The sequence below is a fragment of the Eutrigla gurnardus genome (assembly GCF_963514095.1).
Source record: "Eutrigla gurnardus genome assembly, chromosome: 7".
Taxonomy (NCBI): Eukaryota; Metazoa; Chordata; class Actinopteri; order Perciformes; family Triglidae; genus Eutrigla; species Eutrigla gurnardus.
Genome location: NC_139921.1, coordinates 15,659,483 through 15,679,764, shown reverse-complemented (window position 1 = coordinate 15,679,764; position 20,282 = coordinate 15,659,483). Strand labels below are relative to the sequence as shown.

Genomic DNA, 20,282 nt, shown 5'->3' with positions numbered 1-20,282 from the left:
CACGCCCAGATGGCAGCCACCTGTGCACCGAGGACTCTGTTTTGCTGCTAGTCATTACTGGTGACTTGGCTTTTGCTGGCCAGAGCTCAGCACAGTGAGATACTGACAGAATGCTGCCAAAATCCTCCGTCAGTGTGACCCAATATAGTGTATGTATTTAGTAACCTAAGATGGTACTGTATGCATATGCTAAACTAGAGACTCTTAAATGATTGAACAGCAAAGGGCAAAGGTAAGGCCTGCAAGTTCCAAAGCTAAGAGATGTTTGTAGAGTCTTCATGGCGTCATTGTGAGTGTTGCATCACAAAGTGGGTAAGGTGGCCAGTCAAGGAAAGAGGAAATTGTCTGTCTTCAGTGGGTAAGAATGAACGTGAAAGATGCTGGGAGGGAATGTGCAATGTGACATTGCAGTCACATCGACATGAGGATGTAGCTGTGACAGTTGGCCTGTATTTCTGTCAAATCACATGAACAGCAAAAGTGTGAAATCGAATATATCAAGCCAACTTTGATCTTGGATTTGGTTAAAATGGGCTTGAAATCCTTTCCACTCTTGCAGTATCTTAGTAGCTATGTATAGAGAAAAGGCTGCAGGCAGACTCATTTCAAAGCAGCTCCTCACATCAAAAGGAGTCATCACTAACGGTTCTATTTTAGCCTTGGGACAAAACTCAAAATCACAATAGGTGCTGTCACCTATTACAGCACCTATGACTGTCCATAGTTGCGGTTCCATATGGGCATCTAGGAATGCATAATCACCTTGTGAAAATAAATTGACACACATACCTTGGTGGCAGGGGTCCACACAGTGCTGCACAGCAGTTGGTGAATATATTCCCATGGCTGTAGGGGTTATAGTTGTCCTTCCCTCTTTTAGAAGACCATGACCCTTTTATCTGAAAGAGAACATACAACATCGATGAATATCTCAAGTGTCACTGGAAGACAAATCAAGACTGTGCAACAGAGATTATGTTTGTGCGTTATGTCTAGTCTAGCGCTAAATGTTTATGTAAGGGCACGTAAGGGGATCATACTCATGACCTTATCGTTATTAGCACCACGCTCTAAACAGCCACACTGACACATGACTCAATCCGGTCTGAATGTTTGCCTTAAGTATCTGTCCAGCAAGGTTCTTAAAGGAATAGTTCGGAATTTTGGACATAAGACCAAATCCTGTCTGCGTCTGAAGCTAGAAGCGGCTTCCAGTGTCCGGCTTCTTCCAGTTTATGTAAGTGGCCCAGGTGGAGCTAGCCGGTAATATCAAGTTCAAGGAGTCTCATTTCGGCGACTGTTGCGCCTTATCAGTACAAGCCTGAAATTCACACACGCCCAAGGTCTAACATTCAGCCAACCTTCTTTATACTTTATACTTTGGGTCCACCCTCTGAGCTGTCAATCACAACAGAGCAAAGAGAGCCATTGGGCTAAATGTGATCATGCCTGGAAAAAAGTTTCTACAATACCTGAATTTCGAACTTGAATTTGAGCTAGGAGGATTTTAACGACGAGGTGAGTTTTAACTAACCTTGACAAACATTTTCAGGTACATTGTGTAAGTTTTATTGAATATGGACAAAACAGAATCAAACCAACTATCTAAAAAATCACGCAATTTTGGTAAAAATGGTAGATGTTGGCCATTGGATGATGGACAATGACGTATTAATACTGGTTCGGTCCTTTAATTCTGATAACAGAAATACAAATAATTATAAAACATTATATTTTAATTAAAAGCCTTTTGACTATTGGAAAACCACAAAAATATATAAATATATTCCCTGTTATAATATATTATTTTTCCTGAATTCCAACAAAAATGTTAATCAGTTGTGAAAACATTTCATTTTTTATTTTGCTTATATAACACAATATGTGTTAAGAAAAAAGAAAAATACCAGAGTTGGAATAAGTGGATTTAATTTATATCCCCAATACAGACAGACTTTGTATGACTTGACTGAAGTTTCATCCTTCTTATAACATCACAGAAATAAATGAGTGAGCTCCCTTTGTTCTGATGTATATAGTTACACTCCTATAATTACTCTATACTTCTATTAGAATGTGAGATGGGCATATGGCAGTGAGGCGTACAAGAAAATTGCTGTTGATAGACTTATAATATGAATAGTTATAGTTATGTAGATAGGGTACATGTGGACAGGCGGGCCTTTGTAAAGGGTTGTACATAAATTTATATTGTGCTTCTGGAAGTGAAGATGGGGGTCTGTAAGGCGCCCTGTAGGTGGAATTGCAAGGATCTTGAATTTTTTAATACCTCACCCTATGCTTATGCAAAAAAAGGAAAAATGGAAAACTATCTTGTTTGTGATCAATGTTTTTTTCCCTGTAAAACAGTCATTTCCAAATATAAATAAATTGGAAGAAAAAATACACAACTAGGAACAGTATATGTGGCATGTTGTCTGATGTGTATTTCATACTCACATCTTCATTGGTGGTCTGGTTGGAGCTGATCAGGTAGGTGTGGAAGCCTGAGAGGCCCACTATGGACCAGACCGAGAAGAAACACACCACCACCTCCAGTACAGTGTCACAAGTCAAGGAATAATTGTGTCACTCAATGTAAGAGGCATACAGTAATGTGAAAGCCCATACACACAAATATAGACACATGCTAGACCCATATGGAGCCAGCATGGACAAAATATCCACAAGCTCAAACAGCTAGCAGACTGACCTACAACCTCGGGGCTGTCCTCTTGCCAATAGTTCCTAGTTACCAGTCTGTCTGGCTGGGATTGCAGAACACTACTAATTTTCTCTGCTCCACATAAAGCACAGCACACTAACACTGTCCAAGATAAATCCAGCCTTTAGAAAAAAGAAAAAACAAACTACAATGGGTCTTAACTACATTTTAGGATACCGTCTCCAGAATATCTTATTCATGAAATAAGACCTAGAAATACCCGGACACTAAGTCGCACTGTACAATTGCTCCTGGGTGACGTTCGGACTCTGATATACATTGACTTTAAAAAATCATGAGCGTGTTCTAGTCCAGCTCTATGTGGAAAGTGCCCTGAGATAACCCACACTTTCTCTCTTAATCTCCCTGTTCTTAATCTCCCATACCTATCTCTTCTCCCTAGCAAGGACAATGTGTCATCTTTCACCTAGTACACAAGGACTGCTACGATACTATCAACTGCAATTCCCCTTTATTTAAGTCCTGTAGGACATAGGCCATTATCAGCTTGTTGAGTTGATTTGTGGCTTAGAAATTAACTATCATTTAGATTTGATCAATTCAGATTCTCCTGCCTTGATTTGTATTATGAATATTACATGTACTTTTTTAAAATTAGAGAAGAATCCACATACTGAAAGCTCCCCAACCTACTACTAGAAATGGTAGGTTTGGGAGGCAACAATTAATTTTAAGTCTGAATTTAGGTGACTGCTTCTGAACCTTCCTGCCTGCATTTACATCAAATGGTGTGAAGCCAAACTTGACTGCAATGTTAAAATAAAATATCTGACTTGTTGGGATTACCCCATAGTCCACATGATTATCACTTATGTTGTGCTGAAACAATAAGCTGATTTACAGGGTATTAGCAACAGCTGTAGCTTAAGACGTATTGCACACACTTGGCATCTATCACACAGAGCGACATATCAAATCCCACACACACGACATCTCTGTAGAGGGAGTTGGAGCGGATGAAATCAAAGGCCGACTGTATCAAGCAACAGAAACTGAGTGAAGCATTGCCTTATGTGATGTGTTATCCTGAACACCAGTTGTGCATGTACTATTAGTCTGCAGGAAACGGCAGTGATTGGATTGATTGATATGAATGTGTTGAAACGCCATGTTATGCAAATGAATACTGACCTACAGAAAGACCTGTATCAGCCCTCGTTTAGCAAGTTAGTCTCGTCACCATGGACAGAGAATATATGGAGAAAACCACAAACAGACAGCAGCAAAAAAAAAAAAAAAAAACCCACAGTAAATGCCAAAAGGCCAATTTTAGTGAAAAGATATCTGGCAGGACTGTTTTTAAGTGCCTCGAGGAACCCGCTTTGGTGAGAGCCTGTAAACAGAGAAAGAAGGATTTCCATGAGACCACTATACAATTGCATTCGCCATTATATTCACAAACTCTGACACAATGGTGCATATCAGCATTAAACAACACTCAATGAATGCGGGAACTTGTATCAGATATTGGTACAACTACACACTCTGGAGCCATTAACTTGCTGCAGTGTGTCAAGAAGATAAACTGAGCTGGGCAGTGTGTGCCCACTTAAATTGGCAGTGTGTGAAAAGGATTGATCCAGAAGACAAAAATTTAATAAAGGGCCAGTTATATGTGGCTGTAAGAGAAGCGGCAATTGCGATTTTTTCTTTGGCCGATTCAAATTTTCGATTTTTGAAGTCTGAAATGGTTCTTGCTGATTTCTTTTTTAAAAACTATATGCATACAGTAGCATACATAAACATTTTTGTTACTTTTCTTTAATGAAAAAATCTATTGTATGTTCATTAGGGGGGTCACAATATACTGGCATTGACGATCACTGTGACAATAAACGTGCAATATATGTAATTGGGGAGCTTTTTTATTGCCTCTCAATGTCTCTGAACATCTCTTAGGTACCAGTACAAATTACAGCAAGTGTGGGTGCTACGCGCAATTTCTCAGTGTCATCAGGTTAAACTCGGCATATGAACGCAGTGCAGAGGGGCAGCCGTGAGCCAGCTACGCTATATCAACAAAGCAAGGAGAAGCTCGGAAAACAACACACACAGATGGAAAGCAAATTCATTCTCTGCTCAGGTAGACATTAATCCACCAAAACTTAAAAATGTGTATTATTTTCATAGTACACAAATTATATCTTTCAAATAATCCCACACCTCTTAAATCCTTTCTGTGTCTTGCCATTCGTACAGTTATGGTTACAGACTATATTCACCTACACTCATATTTTGAGTTCATTTTCCAAAAAGAGAGAAAATGAAATTAAAGATGAATTTGACCAATGACATGATTTAATGTTCATACATATCAGAGAAGAATCAAGAAAATATGCTATTTTTCACTGTATGTAGGCGTATAATAGAGAGGCAACTATTTATTTATCGAAAACGATGTATTTGTTTATCTATTTATAAAACACTATTCATGAATCAGTATCTACTACAAGGGTGAGCTTATTATATATACACACAAGAGGAGAGGGAGAGACTCTGCAAGGTTGTTGGCAGGAGTGCCACACAATGAGACTACTCTGAGCAGCGTGCATAAAAATGTATGACAATAATAGATTAAGTGTCTGATTATGTCAGTTTTAAATGTATTAAGGTTGTTCTTTCACAGTTTATTCTGGACTTCCAGGCATTACAAATTGCTTGCTTTGTGTCTTCACTCACGCTGAAGAACTTCCACATTGACACTGAGATTTGCATGGTGGTGTGTGTGTGTGTGTGTGGCTGTGACATAACTGTCTGTGCTACATAAATACGATCATGTATCATTAAACATGACATTGCCAGTCACGACTAATCAGCTGACAACCGTCGGTTTTGATCGGTGCAACACTAGTGGCTGTAGGATATATCTCTGTGGCTCCAATCAGCCAGACTGATCATTTACCTTGGCTTTTAATTGCATCTGTGGAAAATCGAACAACTTTGTTCAGAGATTTTTACAGAACAAATTCAATTTTGTGAATTTTATTGCCTAAATTAGCACTGGAGGTGCTTTAAAGCACCAACAAGCAGGTTTTTACCACAAGTGTATTTTATGCTTAAACATGGATAGAATGTGAAGTCATTGTGACGTTATCTAACTTGGTCTGGCAAAAAATTCAAACTGCTGTGATATCATTTTTGCCAAATCTGATAGTACTTTGAATACAACACCCACTTACAACCTGCTCGACTCACACCAAGAACACAGTCAAGAGTGTGTGTGTGTGTGTGTGTGTGTGTGTGTGTGTGTGTGTGTGTGTGTGTGTGTGTGTGTGAGTGTCTATGCCTGAGCACGTCTTTTTCCCCTCTCCTCAGCTACTTACGTAAAATGATGTGTGTGATGACGAAGGCGAAGATGAATATGGTGAGGAAGGAGAGGGAGAGGATGAACATGTAGAAGAAACGGTAGTTCCTCCTTCCCACGCAGTTCCCTACCCAGGGACAGTGGTGGTCAAAACGCTCTGCATGGACAGAGAGACAGATGGAGGGAGAGTAAGAAAAGTTTATTTTAGAACTCAAACGTCTTTCCTTTTATCCCACCACACGGAAATTCTTCCTGTCTGAAGTATGTTATGTACATGTGCCTTCATAAAAACCCTGCTATATTAGTTAAACCAGGTTTCTTAAGAGACATTAAAAACAAAACAAAAAAACAAACAAAAAAACAACACAAACAATGAGTTCGGAGCTGTGGGAAATTAGGGGAAATGTGAAGTGTCCCCAAGTCTTAGCATAAACATTTTTCACAGAGCAAACTGGCTATAAACATAAACTAGCTAATAAAAGTTATAGGTCGAACATGACTGTGTATGGCTGAAAAAGCTCCCTACATTGTGGGTCTGCAAGATTGAAAGGTTGAAATAAGCTGGATAGAAGCTTTGCTATATGGTACCTCCAACATGCCCTTAATTTAGTAATATTTAAAGATGTTTGAGGAATTACAACTAATACAAAGGTGAGGAGGTAGAGTGAACGTGTTCAATGTCCAGACATTGAGATCATGCAAATAGGAACAACTGTGGTTTTCCAATACGTTAACACTGACAGTTAAAACTGTTAAATCTTCATCTGAATATCTATGCTGTTTAAGTGAATAAAAATGTCTGGAATTCGTAACTACCTTCTCCAAAGTACCCAAAACACAAAATATGTATCTGAATGCAGTCTGAAGAGTTCAGCTACTTAATTTCATGTGAAATGTGTTCAGATGAAAATTTGTCATTGGTATTTTAATTACAGAAACTGTGCTCCAGCATCATTTCACTGATTACTCCAAGACTAGAGGCTGATTGTTAGCCTGGTTATTCAATCAGTCCTAACTCCACAGCCCTATCTCTGAGGATGGCCTCCTAGCTGTGGATGGTGATAGCTTAACTAATTTATAAAGTCATTATTTGTTTTTATTTGTTGACTTTATTAATCAATGCATCGTTAAAGTGCATCTGGGAAATGCAGTCTCTAGTCAGACCAGATGAAAGGGAACAAGTGCTACTAGTCAAATCTATTTAGCACAACGGTCATTAATATTAGATGACCAACAATGCTAGGTGAGGAGGTTTTTTGTGTTCTACTTTATGTGCTCATACACTCCTATTCTCCATGTGTCAATGTAGGGATGTGTAATGAATGAGATTACAGTGGTATTCAAGAAATATACAAATAAAATCACTCTCAACAATGACAGACATATGTTTGATGTTTCAAAGTATCATATTAAACTTCGACCTCCTGAGCAGGAGGAGGTAAACGCTAACAGACGTGGCAGCATATTGGAGCGTCATCCCTTCGATAATGGCTTTAAGTAAAACCAAGCAGGCAAAAGTTTCAGGATTATGTAATATATTGTTATTTATGTATTAATATTCCTCTGATTTATTTGGTTGTTAGCTTACATAACAATGTAATTTACCCAAGAGTTTAGGGATTTAATTGAGTTGTAACCATGCACTGCATTCAGGAGCACACTCCTCCATCACATGAAGAGATCATTTGCCAGCATCCCATTAAATAATTCAGTAACATTACAACCCTCTGCACGCTGTGTATCCTCCCATCGCGTGCAGCCAACACTACTGAACTGTCTGAGCCAAAGCACTACATGTTTCCAGGAAGTTTTGATTGTTTTAATGATTATGATGATTAATGATGTTTCAGTTAGCCAGCAGATCGTAGCCTAGAGCAGAGTACATAACTTCTTAACACCTTTTGCGAGGTTTTGCAAGCTAGCTGTTAACATGTGTGATGTAACTCAAATAAGCATACTAATAAAGGAGCTTTAATTTATCTATTTACTTCGTTATTTATTCAAAACATTTCATAAATTATGTTTTTAATGAATAAATTATGTATTTTTTCACATTAAATCATAAATTTGAATATAGTCCACATTGTCAAAGTGCGTTTCCACCAGTTTCCACATTGTGGAGTGGGGAAAAAAACTGAGGAGAACTTATGTGTATCATAATTCTGCACTGTTATAAGCATCTTCTATCACTCCCATGGAGGAAGTGACTAACATATTTATATCCTGCACTTCCACAAGGGAGGCCCTATCCATTCTGGCTGCTAACTTATTTAAGAGCTTGTTAGCCCCCTGGCGTTCACAGCACCAGAGGTAGAAATGGAGACACAGAAGTCAAGAGACAGGGGAAACACTCATACCACTGCCAAAGCAAGCTGCATTTCCAATTAAAGAGCAAGCGCCAATCCAATTTGTTACCAATATTGATAATAACCGACTTGACAAAAATATGCTGATTATGATATATATATATAAATATAAATATAAATATATATATAAATATATATAAATATATATATATATATATAAATATATATAAATATATATATATAGGTGTTGATATCTCTTTAACTACCTTAAATCAACACCTCACCTTCACATGCAAGCTCAGTTTGCTTTTGTCTCATTGATAATGTTGTAGTTTGTTGTATGTACGTTTTCTTCTCTTCTGCTAATCTCCAGATGACACTTTGGCGATATGGAGTCATGTTGGTTGGAGAGCTGAATTTGAGAGCGGAGGGGAAAGTAGTTCTCATTAAAGGGACGGCAGTTAAAACTGGCATTCATCACTGGAGTTTATCACTCCCACCTCACGGACAGTCCAACTATGTGTCTATTCCTCATTGTTCATTTCCCCTCTCACAACAACTATGATCCAGTTTTATTTTATAAAACTCATACCCAATTATTTGGACCATGTTTGTTTCTGAAACTGTCTTTAAAGCATTACCTGTGATTGTCCTAGTTTAATCAAACAGTGAGCTTCACCAACTTAATTTGTGAATTTAACAATCCACTTCTGTGGACATACGTAGTTTGTGAAAATGACTGCACTCCCGTCCTTTTGTTCAGCTGCGGTCCCCCCCCCCCCCCCCCTTTCTGCCAGTGTGCATCTGCCACATCTGATTACCATCGCCTCGTCTTTTCTCCTGGCATTTACTACTTCCTCGTCTTTGTCTCCCAGGTTGTCAATCAGCCCCACTTCTGACAAGGAAATAGACATTCAAAGGACGAGTTGTCTCCGAAGAGTAAGCAGCACAAAAACCCTAATGAGAAAGAAACAGACCCACAGGTCTCTGTATCTCTGTCTCTATTTTTTAGTGACTGTGTAGTTGTGCTCTTCACTATGTCTCCAGAGATGAAGCATGTGGTTCTGAAGAGCAACTCTGCCATTATGCTGCCATTTTCTTTCTGTTGTTCTCAATGTTACCACCCTCCCCCTCCTCAGTGTGGATGTGGATGCCTCTAAGCATTTATACTGTACATTCCCTGAAGATATGCACCATAAACTAAACATTTATCTTAGCTTGTATTCTCACCTACTGTTGCATTTTTTGCTAAATCAGGTTAAACGTGATTTATCCGACTTCTCTGGATCGTGTGTGCTAAAATGCGTGTTTGTGTATATGTGCAGGTGGGGATGGAGTGGTAGATATGTCAGCATTTGTATCTACGGAGCATCAGTGATATTGGTGACAAGAGGTGCCTGTGAAGAGCCCAAAGGATATTAAAAGCCAAAACCCACCCCAGCCACAGCCTGTTCACCCTGCTGCCATCTGGAAAGCTTTACAGAAGTATCAGCTGCCCTACCGCCAGACTTCAGAGCAGCTGTTCCTCAGGCTGTGAGAATCCCAAATTCATCCTCCGCCCTCCACATATAATATATAATATAGTGGGTTTTTTGTTGTTGTGTAGCAAAATCAGACTATTAACTGTATTTGATTGCACAACCCTGTTGTTCATAAGACACTAAATGAATAGTTCTGAAGAGAAATAAGATAACAGATGTGATGTGCTAAGATAGGCCCACAGACTTCAGTGAGACAGCAGTTTCTGTTTATGAGATATATATTGGCCTTTTATTAAAATACATTTACACACATATAAGGTGGTTGAAGTTAAACAAATCACAAATTAGATAGAGGATTGTTTGTTTATGTCTTGGCACTGCGTTTGAATAATACTAATTTCTCTAAATGAACGTGGGAAACAAAATTAGAGCTAACAGGAAATATCAGCCAAACATTCAAACTCACAACTAGAGAATATCATTTTCACTCACCCACACAGTTGTCACATAGGCTGCAGTGGGAGGCACGTGGCGGTCTGAAGATCTTGCAGGTGAAGCAGTACTTCAGCTTTACTGTCTGGCCATTGATGACCACCTCCTTGGTCCTGGGAGGAGGCCTATAGCCTGTACTGCCATTCGCCACATCTTTGGAAGATCACAGAGAAAGAAACAAGCGAAGACTGTAAGAATAACTGAGGAAATAAAATACTACACATTTATTTAGCAAACTTCTGGATGGGCACGGTACGAAATCAAAAACAAATCCATCACGCAAGGAAAATAGCACAATCTGAATGACTGAAACATGTTGTTGAAACTACTGTGAGGCTATAATCTATAAACACTTTACAGCCTACGAAATTTTTTTTTTTTTTTACTTTTAATACTAAGCGTACAGTTTCATGTGTTCAAGCACTATCCAACTATCCAATTCCAAGCCAGTGAGCCAAAACGGATTTTAATGCAAGGTGTTAAGAGGGTATTTGTATTGCAGTCTCAGTAGAATAAATGCCATGCTGTCTTGAAACCTAAAAACAATTGTTAAATAGTTTCATGCATTAATCAATTATCTAGCATACAGAAATCTATAGTAAAAACAGCCACTTGAGGCATGATAAAAGTATAGGCAATACATTTCTTTATTGAGAATCAGGAGAATCAACTAGATCATACTATCTAGGAGCAATGTGTTCAGGTTATCTGCTTTAAATTGTCTTTAGACTGCTGAATCTCAACCCACACAGTTCATTATATTTAATTAGCCCCACCATTTTAGCATTTTTGCATGAGCTATATAGATTTAGTGTCAAACCTTTTGTGCTGCTGTTAAAACACAATGACCCTAAAACTAGCAGCCTTGTCTTTTCTGAACATGAAGTCAGCCGCTACAGTGACTTAAGTTGTAATATAGTTCAGGTAATAGAAACAAGTCAGGAATTCAACAGGCATTTAACACAACTGTCCTCAGTCTACAATACAAAATAGAATATGGCAGCAAACTGCTCTGATTGGCTTTAGGTGGCGTAAAACAGCAGTGATGACAGGCTAAATGGTAAGGAAGAGAGCAGTGGGATTCATTCAGCTGTGGCTCAGAGGTAGAGCGAGTCATTCTCCAATCAGAAGATTGGTGGTTTGAATCCCGGCTCCTCCAGTCTGCATGCTGAAGTGTCCTTGGGCAAGATACTGAACCCCCTATTGCCCCCGATGCTGCGCCATCAGCGTGTGAATGTGTATGAATGAGTCAGTGCCATCAGTGTATGAATGTGTGTGTGAACGGGTAAAAGTGACTGAATGTAGTGTATAGCGCCCTGAGTAGCTAGTTGGCTAGAAAAGCGCTATATAAATGCAGGTCCATTTACCATTCACCAGGAATGGTTCTTAAACCACAGAATTGCTTGTGTCTGTGTTCTTGTAATGGTGAATCCCACTGTCGTTGTAAATTGAAGGCATTTGCCAATTAGTATAGGTTAACGCCCTGCCAATCCCAATAAAAGGGCAAGAGACTGCAGGGCGGTGTGCACACACAGAAATGTAAGTGCCCAAAGAAAAGTCTAAAGAGGGTCAAGCACAGGAGTCTAAACTTGAAAAAACTTTGATAGATTTTACTGCTGCAGGAAATTAAAGCCAAATGAGCCATCTAGCAGCATCAGTAGTGGATATAAAATAACAAAAAAAAAAGATGCATGGGATGCTATTGTACGTTCAGTATTGGCGCAATGTTTATTTATTTTTAAAGACCATAATGCTATGTAAAATGCAATCTCATAGTTATGTTTATCTGTGTCAAATTAATTACTTAAACCAATTATTTTAAGATTTTCACCTAATTGACATTTGTATATATATTATATGAATAGAACAGACACATTCACTATTAATTGAATTGTATTAACCGCTTTAAAACCTTAAATATTACTGTATATTGTAAAGAGACTATAGTTTAAAACAGTATTCAGATGTTTACAGTTAAGTCAGTAATGTAGGCTACAAAGCCACAGCTTGGAGCTGGTTTCAGTGTGTTTCTAACATTTTAATAGGCCTAAAAATAAACCTGTAAAAGGGAACTAGAGGCTTGTGTGGGTGTTTGACATTTCTGAAGAAGAGCAGAGGAAATGCAGCCCATCACTTCTGTCGTATTTAATTATTCTCTATGTGATCAATGCCTACAAGTGCTACCTATGTTCCTCTGCCCTCCCAGCAGACTCTACCAAGATATACAACAAATGAGGGGAGTGTGTGAACAATTTGGAGCACAATCCAGCTCTCACAGAGATGTTAAACCATAGGTATTCATAGCAGAGTAACATTTTTGGTTATATTAGTGTCTGTCAGGTGAAATGAACAGGTAGGTCATCCAACTGTAGGTTCCTTCTGAAGCATTAGAGGAAACCTCTATTAAGAGTATTCTGAGACCTCTGAAATAATACTGGACGATAGGCAAAATATATCCATTTGTTTGGCATGGCTCAGAGAATACTGACACACATTATTCCAAATGATTTATCTTGGAATAATGCATGAAACTTGGCAACATGTCATAAATGCAGTATAGGGCAATACCATCAGTGCAGGAGAGAACAGATATTTGGCACCAATCAATCTCACAGGTTAGCGGACCAAAAGCCTGGTGCACTCATCAAACCACTGTAGCCGCAAGTCATTCTCTACGAAATTATCTTCATCAACAGTACAGGAGAATTACTCATGCTTGTGTTAGTGTAGAATATAATACTTCCAAAAAAACCCCTAAGAGCGCTCACTTCCAAAATACTCATCCCAGTAGTATAGAGTATACTATTTTTACACAGTCTGCGTTCATGTCTTGACCACCCCCAGGGGGACAACCAGTGGTGTAGTGGTGTATGTGCAGTGCTCTGCTCGAGGATTGAATGGGAACCTACAAAAGAACAGTTTTAACGCCTCTGAGCCGGCAATGAAGGTAGTCTCGCAATGAAGGTAGTAGGGTTGCACATCTCTTTGTGATAAACGGTTCGATATGCATCTAGATACACAGGTTACGATTCGATTCAAAAACTATATCCTTTTATTACAGACCGATTCGATTTGAATCGATTCCATACAGTGTAAGAAAGATATGATTTGATTCTACGGTTAATATTGGTTGTAGATATTTTATAAAATAAAGAAGCCGATTCTATGAAAGTACAATAGTTTCTTTTCAAATATTTAAAATACCACATATCCCCAAGCATTGTGGCTGTATGGCACTGGCCAAAAAAAGAAGAAAAAAAACCCAGAATAACAAAATCACATGTCAATGTATTTATTTTTAGACATGGACTAAAAAAAAGTCTGGCTGAATCGTTGGATGGCGGTCACAGGACAGTGTCGTGGACGCTACCCGTGCTGCGGCTGCCTCTTGTGGCGCAAGTTGAGACACAAGCGATTGACATGCAAAGCCATCCATCTCTCACGTGCGGTCATGGAGTGCCTGCGTTCACACGGCAGCGTCGCAGCCGCCTACCTGTGCTGCACCCGCCTCTCCACCTCCACCTCCTCCATGTTCCGTGTTGTCCCTTGTTTATAACTCATACAAGCTAGGCAGCTACGCCGTTTCGCGGGTAGCTTCAGCTCTCGCGTTGTTGTAGAGACGCTGGTGTAATGCTGCCAACCGCTACAAAGTCTTGCGATACCCGATCAATGACTCTATAACCGATTCATCTAGGAATTCATTGATAATTCGTATCGATTGAGGAGGCTGCTACCGATGCAGCCGTATCTCTCACTTGTTGAACCAAATATCCAGTCGCATTGGTTTATCGTTTACAACCCTAGAAGGTAGACTGTGGCATAGTGGGGGGTCTTCTTTCTGTGATCATGGAGGGATCTCTGTGTAAAAACAGTGTTTGGTGGGAGATCTTGCATAGGAGATCTTGATAGGCCAGGCCTAAGAACTTGAAGGTAGAAAACAAGGGCAGGCCGACTAGGAAGTGATGTTACAGAATACATGTACACACAATCTGTACCCACTCACACCCTCATACACAAAGCTAAATGAGGATTCAATGTCAGCTAAACTGTGCTAGGCGTTGCCTGTTGAGGTATAAAGGGAAAATAATTACCATCCTGCTGTGGATGCGGAGGTGAGAAAACTGAGGCCTTGACCTTCACAGATGGAAAGGTATGCTAGAATACAAAGATGATGGCTATTGGCTAACATACAGTACATACTGACCTCAACCTGCCTGCCAAGGTGGTTGAATAAAACCAGAGAGGCGCAAGCAAATTTCTCAAGCAGCAACTTCAAGGTCTTACACTGTTGACTAGATAGAAACATTTTGATACACACTATAAAAAGTGTGAATTATCAATCATAAAATAAAAGATATTAAACCAATTTCAAATATATACATAGATAAGACCTTATTTTTTAAACACAAAAATACCGTGGTTCAGTTCTGTTTGACAGCAGACATATATCAGCACAGAGTATCTGATGGTGTTTAAACATGGGTAAAAGCTATTTAAATGGAACATATGCCCATGTGATGTCTTGTGAAATGCCACAGTGGAAAGTTAAAGGTGAATTACCCATGACTCAAGCTCACACTGTGGTCTCCAATGCAGGTACAAAGGTGCAGTAAGACATTACTTTTAATGAATATACTTTAAAAATATGACTTGTAGCTGCTTAGGTTTCACTTACACAGCAAAGATAGCTCTTCAAAAAAAAAAAGCTGATTCATAATCTGGAACCCCAGTACCCAATATCTACTTATCTATTATGTGTGCATGGTCCTGCTGTAAAGAACTGATAAAGGCTATGTGTGAAAAGACTGTTCTATGCAGCTAAATACAATCATAGGACAATTTGTATGCCATTGTTTTGTCTACCTGTACAGTACATCAAATCTTTGGTTTGTTGCTGTGCCAAACTGTTTTTTATTTGGTTGGCTACTCAGCATGATTTTTGATGTGGCCACAACACAAAACAGCAGCATTAGTACAGGCCAAAAAAACACTGCAGCATTTCTAATATTCTTGTCGTCGCATATGCTGCTCCCCTATTCGGTAACCTAAATGTATCCAAACAGCCCAACTTTTCACAAAACATTTTAACTACACCTGTGACCTGTGTGGCCAATAAAATCCAACACAGTGTAAAATATGTGGCGCACAAAATTTGGATATAACTGATGTATTTGATGTCGTTAGACTTCAGATGTTATCTTAGGCATCTAACCAAAAACCCTTCCAACAAACCCACGGACTTCAAGGACGAGGGAACCGGATGTACAAAATGTTATCTCATTTATGGTTTGAGGACTCATTTTGTAGAACTTTATTACTGAATTGCACACTATATAGTGTGGCATCTTATACAAACGGCTAAATGCAAAGCCATTCCTGACATAAATCATAAATGATAAAATAACACTTAATTTTGCAGATCTACCCCTGCATTTCATTCTGTGCTCTGTTTGAAATGAGCATACATGAAATGAGAATGCCCAACATCTCTCAACTGTACTCTATTCCACCACACGACAATCTTGGGTTAAATGTCCTCCACTTTTTTTTTATCACTGAACTGACAAAGGCCTTGGCCAAGACCATGAGAGATTAATATTCTGGATACAAAGATGTGACGTCTGTCTGAGTGAAGGCTGAAAAGTCAGGGCATGGTCAGGTATTGGACGAGGCCAGAACATGTTAGCAGAGTGCAGAGAAGCACAACACAGCTGCTGCTGTTGTAAAGACCAAAGCCCTATTCGCATGGGACTAGTGTTACCCGGGGACCGCTAGTAATTTGTAATAATTGTGGAGGACGTCTGTGGTGTTAATCACATGAAAATTGACCATAATGGAATCTGTAAAAACAGTGGTTGACTGATAATACCAATCCCGTGCAAATCGGCAACTCAGTAATTCAGGGTCGCTTTTTCCCCTCTGTGCCCTTTTCTAGCCTCTTTCCCAGTTAAAATGTATGGAGGCTACATTGAAAATTATAAATTAATGTTTTGACAGCATTTTGGGTGCAAATGCAGGATGCTAATCTCACTACATAACATGGAGAATAGGGCTGAATGATATATCGTTATCGTATCGTTATCGAGATATGAACATTCAAGATATTAATATTGAAAAAGCAACGATATAAACGATATAGATTTCCCCCGCGCTCGCCCTGCATGTAAAGCTCTGGCAGTCACAATAAACTTCATTTTTACGATTGCCCTTGAATGCACCGCTATGGCCAGCCAACCACAAACCTTATTTCATGCTTGCTGTGGATCGATAGCTGAAGCCAACCAATGACGCACATACGAGGGCGGGACTCCCGCCGCGGGAGTGAGGGAGACGGAGACCGAGACGCAGACGCAACATACGCAGCGGGGAAATCAAAAAGAAAGAAAGAAAAGTGAGACGAGTGCGGAAGATAATGCGGCCGGCGGCGGTGCAGAATCTGATTTGGTACCAAAACATAAATCATCCTCCATTATTTGGAGGTATTTTGGATTCAATAACGATGATGTCGACCAGAGCGGGGTGTTGTGCAGGTCGTGTTTGGCGAATGCGTTCAGTAGCGTTACACCGTATGAGTCGGCGGCCACCAGACATAAAGACATTACAGACGCTATAACATACCACATTGCAAAAGTGATGGTACCCGTGTAGACAGTCTAAAATGTTTGATTTTTTTATTTGATTGGTGACTTTATGTTAATGTTGATGACTGGCAGTGAGGTATCATCAATAAAACTGCAGTTTCCACATTCTTTTGTATTATGATGTATTTATTTTTCTGAAAAATATTTGGTTTTCACCGAACCCGTAGTCATATCGATATCGAGATATCTGGCATGAATATCGAGATATGAAATTTTGTCCATATCGTTCAGCCCTAATGGAGAACCATATACAGACCGAGCAAGCTCAAATCCATCAAATGAGCAAAATCTCAAAAGATGATAGGATGGATGACATGCATGGCCGCATGTGGTAAGGAACCTTTTTTCTATATTTCAACAGGCTCAATAAAAATGCCTATAGTGTTAAGTTATTTCTGCATGTGGTTGCCTCTCATTGTTCAAGAAAAAGGAAAGCAGTGTACAGGAAATGGATGTTACGCAGGCGTTGATATTTTTAATTATATCCGGGGGGAATGTCAGTAAAATACACTTTTCTTATCCTGTGTGAATCCTCCGCATGAAACACAGAGGTGGAGGGGGTAATAATGAATGTTTCAACTGTCCAAAATAACCAAATATTAGGGATGCACTGATACCAGGTACTGATGTACTCATACTCATTGTACTCCCATATAACCTCCGCCGATACCACTAAGCCTTTCACCATTGAGCCTAATAAGCCACCCAGCTACAACAATAACCTGAAGAACAACATGTAACTGTGACTCCACCACATCAATTAAATTAGCTGTGAAGGTGTCAGCTGCATGTCAGCTGCATGTCTGCTGCTAGTATCGGTCAGGGTTTCCACTGATGTATTAAAGCCGATGTGAGTGTCCGGGGAGAGAGAGCGAGTGTGACGGTGAGTATGAAGTCAGCAGTAACGTTACAGCGTGAATGTAGTAGTTCAGTGTGTGTTATGCTTATTTGTAGGTGAATAAATGCTACAACTAGACACAACATACACTCCTGTGTCTTGTTGTCAGCCAGCAAGTGAAGGAGGTTAGCCCCGAAGTTAGCAACAACTCTGGCTGCTCCAGCGCACTTAAGGTGGGCTGGTGGACCAGCGCTATTCTCCTTTAAGTGACAAGCTGCTCCTCTGAGTCACTTAGCTTTAATATTTATTTTAACCGTTTAACTGATTAAACATTTAATTATGAATATCACTATTGATAACTCTGATCTGTTTGTATCAGGAAAACAAAGTTGAATGTTAAAATATAAGCAACAGCATCATGTTGTATTTGTAATTTGTTGCAGTCAGAAAGTGAGGACAAAAATGTTGGGCATGGAAAACATTATAGGGGAAACAAAGGTGATACCCGAAAGGGTAGGTATGTACGTCAGTCACAAACATAAGTACTTCTTCCTCTTTTAGAAAGCAAATAAAAAGAGGCAAATATTTACGTATTATATTTCAGTTCGGAGTGTACAATGTGGACGTAGTTGCTTTCAGTGTTCTTCCACATTATTACCCCCCCTACAACCAACAGGTTTTGCAGCAAATCCCTTACAGTACAGTAACCTTGAGTGCATATAGTACAGTGAGCTTGATATGATAGCCTATATTTATGTTAACTGCAGATCTAAGGTGTTCAGAGGCCGGTGGCAGTGGGCAGTCAAGCGACGGTTCTCTGCCGAGATGATGAGCTGGGGGTGCTGGCACTGAATATGCAAAAGGTTTCACGTCAATTTATTCAATAACCATGACTGCTGTTAACACCGTTCCATAATTTAGCTCAATAGGTTGGTTTCACGTGACCTCACAGTGCTGCATCGCAAACGCGCTAAATCCAGATGGATGGCAGGAAGTGAAGTCTGCCCATAGAACTGCCTTGTGGAAAAAGTCAAGATGCCCATGTTTTGTGTAGTTTACGGCTGCTCCAATCGTTCTATCCGTGAAAAGGAAACGTTTTTTTTAGAGTACCAAAGGTTGTCGTCCATAAAGGTGAGAATTGTAAAAAGCTCACAGAACAACGCCATAAACAGTGGATTTTAAACCTACGTCTGAGAGTCGCTTTACTATCAATCGGGAACGCTCGGGAACGCTCGCGTTGCTGGGGCAGTCGCAGGCACCAGTTGCCTTCGTCCCCCTAAGTTCAGACTTTGGGATGCCCGGTGCGGTGCGTGGGCCCAGTGCGGTTGCGTGGGCCCAGTGCGGTTGCGTGGGCCCGGTGCGGTGCGGGGGCCCGGTGCGGTGCGGGGGCCCGTCTCGGGCTCGCCTGCCTCTCCGTTCTGCGCACTCCCCCCTCCTTCCCTGACCCTTGGGCCGGGGATGGGCGCCCGTCGGGCCCGCATGAGTCGGGCGCGGCTGCCAGTGGACTACCTGTCTCCGTGCTGACCGCGTTACGTTAAGTTTGACGGTGCCGCTCTAGCGGGGGAAACGAGGGCAGCGCCGACGGTCGGGGTTCGGCGGGTTGCGTCGGCACAATCACGTGACTGAAACCAAGCTATAGCACTCTCTCGCCACTTACACTTTGTAAATTACAAATGTATTTTTGCATCACAGCATCCAGTCTTCTCGGAGCATGGATTGTTCAGGCCTGTTCCTCCCTGGATTATAGAGCATCCGGTTAGCCTACAATGTATCAAGCAGTGCAAATTGCAACGTCTCAAACCTGAAACTTGGCTTACTGAAACCATGCAAAAAATAGAAGCGGACAAAGGGCAATGTGGACAAGAGTGTGTAGTTTACATTCAATGGCTGTGAAATGGACATGCTGCCGGATTGCAGATGATGCGAGTACTAGAAAATAATTATAATGGAATGAAAACACAGCATGACTATTTCCATTTGCTGTGGCCTACAATGACCTGTTTAGCCTTCACCGATATTTATATACAACTCTTTGTATTTCCACTCTCTATTTGCTCTTACACAGTCATTTACCCTGGGATAGATCAACTTATATTATATCTTAACCTGTGAGGGGTAGAAATGCGAAGCATCCAGTCTGCCAGAAATCTTAAAGTATTTCAGTTTTTCACAGAGACCGAGAGTGTGTCCAATCAGTGACAAGGAATCATTGTCCAATATGTAACTATCTTTTCTGGTATGAAACTCACCTTAATGTTGTGGTTTGTCTTTTGCTGTTGTGCTTTCTGAAGTGTTGTCTTGTTTTGACACACAGGGCGACCGGATAACCAATAAAAATGAGGTATTGTAGGTATTGTTGGTCATGTGGTAGTGACTTTAATAAACCTAAGCATATCCTTGTACGACACACTGCATACACTGTTTCCTGCAAATGCATTAAGATAAAAGGTGGGTGTGCTCGCGCAACAAAGAAA

The 20,282-nt window shown here is 40.2% G+C and overlaps 1 protein-coding gene across 4 annotated transcripts in view; it reads right to left on the bottom strand.

Annotated features, from left to right (window-relative positions):
• Positions 1-20,282, bottom strand: part of LOC311016440 (palmitoyltransferase ZDHHC14-like) — a 50,152-nt gene that overhangs the window by 7,708 nt on the left and 22,162 nt on the right. For all 4 annotated transcript variants that reach the window (XM_084014126.1, XM_084014124.1, XM_084014127.1 and 1 more), the window contains 5 exons: positions 10,330-10,482; positions 6,070-6,207; positions 4,031-4,079; positions 2,461-2,563; positions 790-899 (listed from right to left, as the gene is read on the bottom strand). In XM_084014126.1, the coding sequence (XP_083870252.1) occupies positions 790-899; positions 2,461-2,563; positions 4,031-4,079; positions 6,070-6,207; positions 10,330-10,482 (553 nt within the window). The remainder of the gene's footprint in view (positions 1-789; positions 900-2,460; positions 2,564-4,030; positions 4,080-6,069; positions 6,208-10,329; positions 10,483-20,282) is intronic.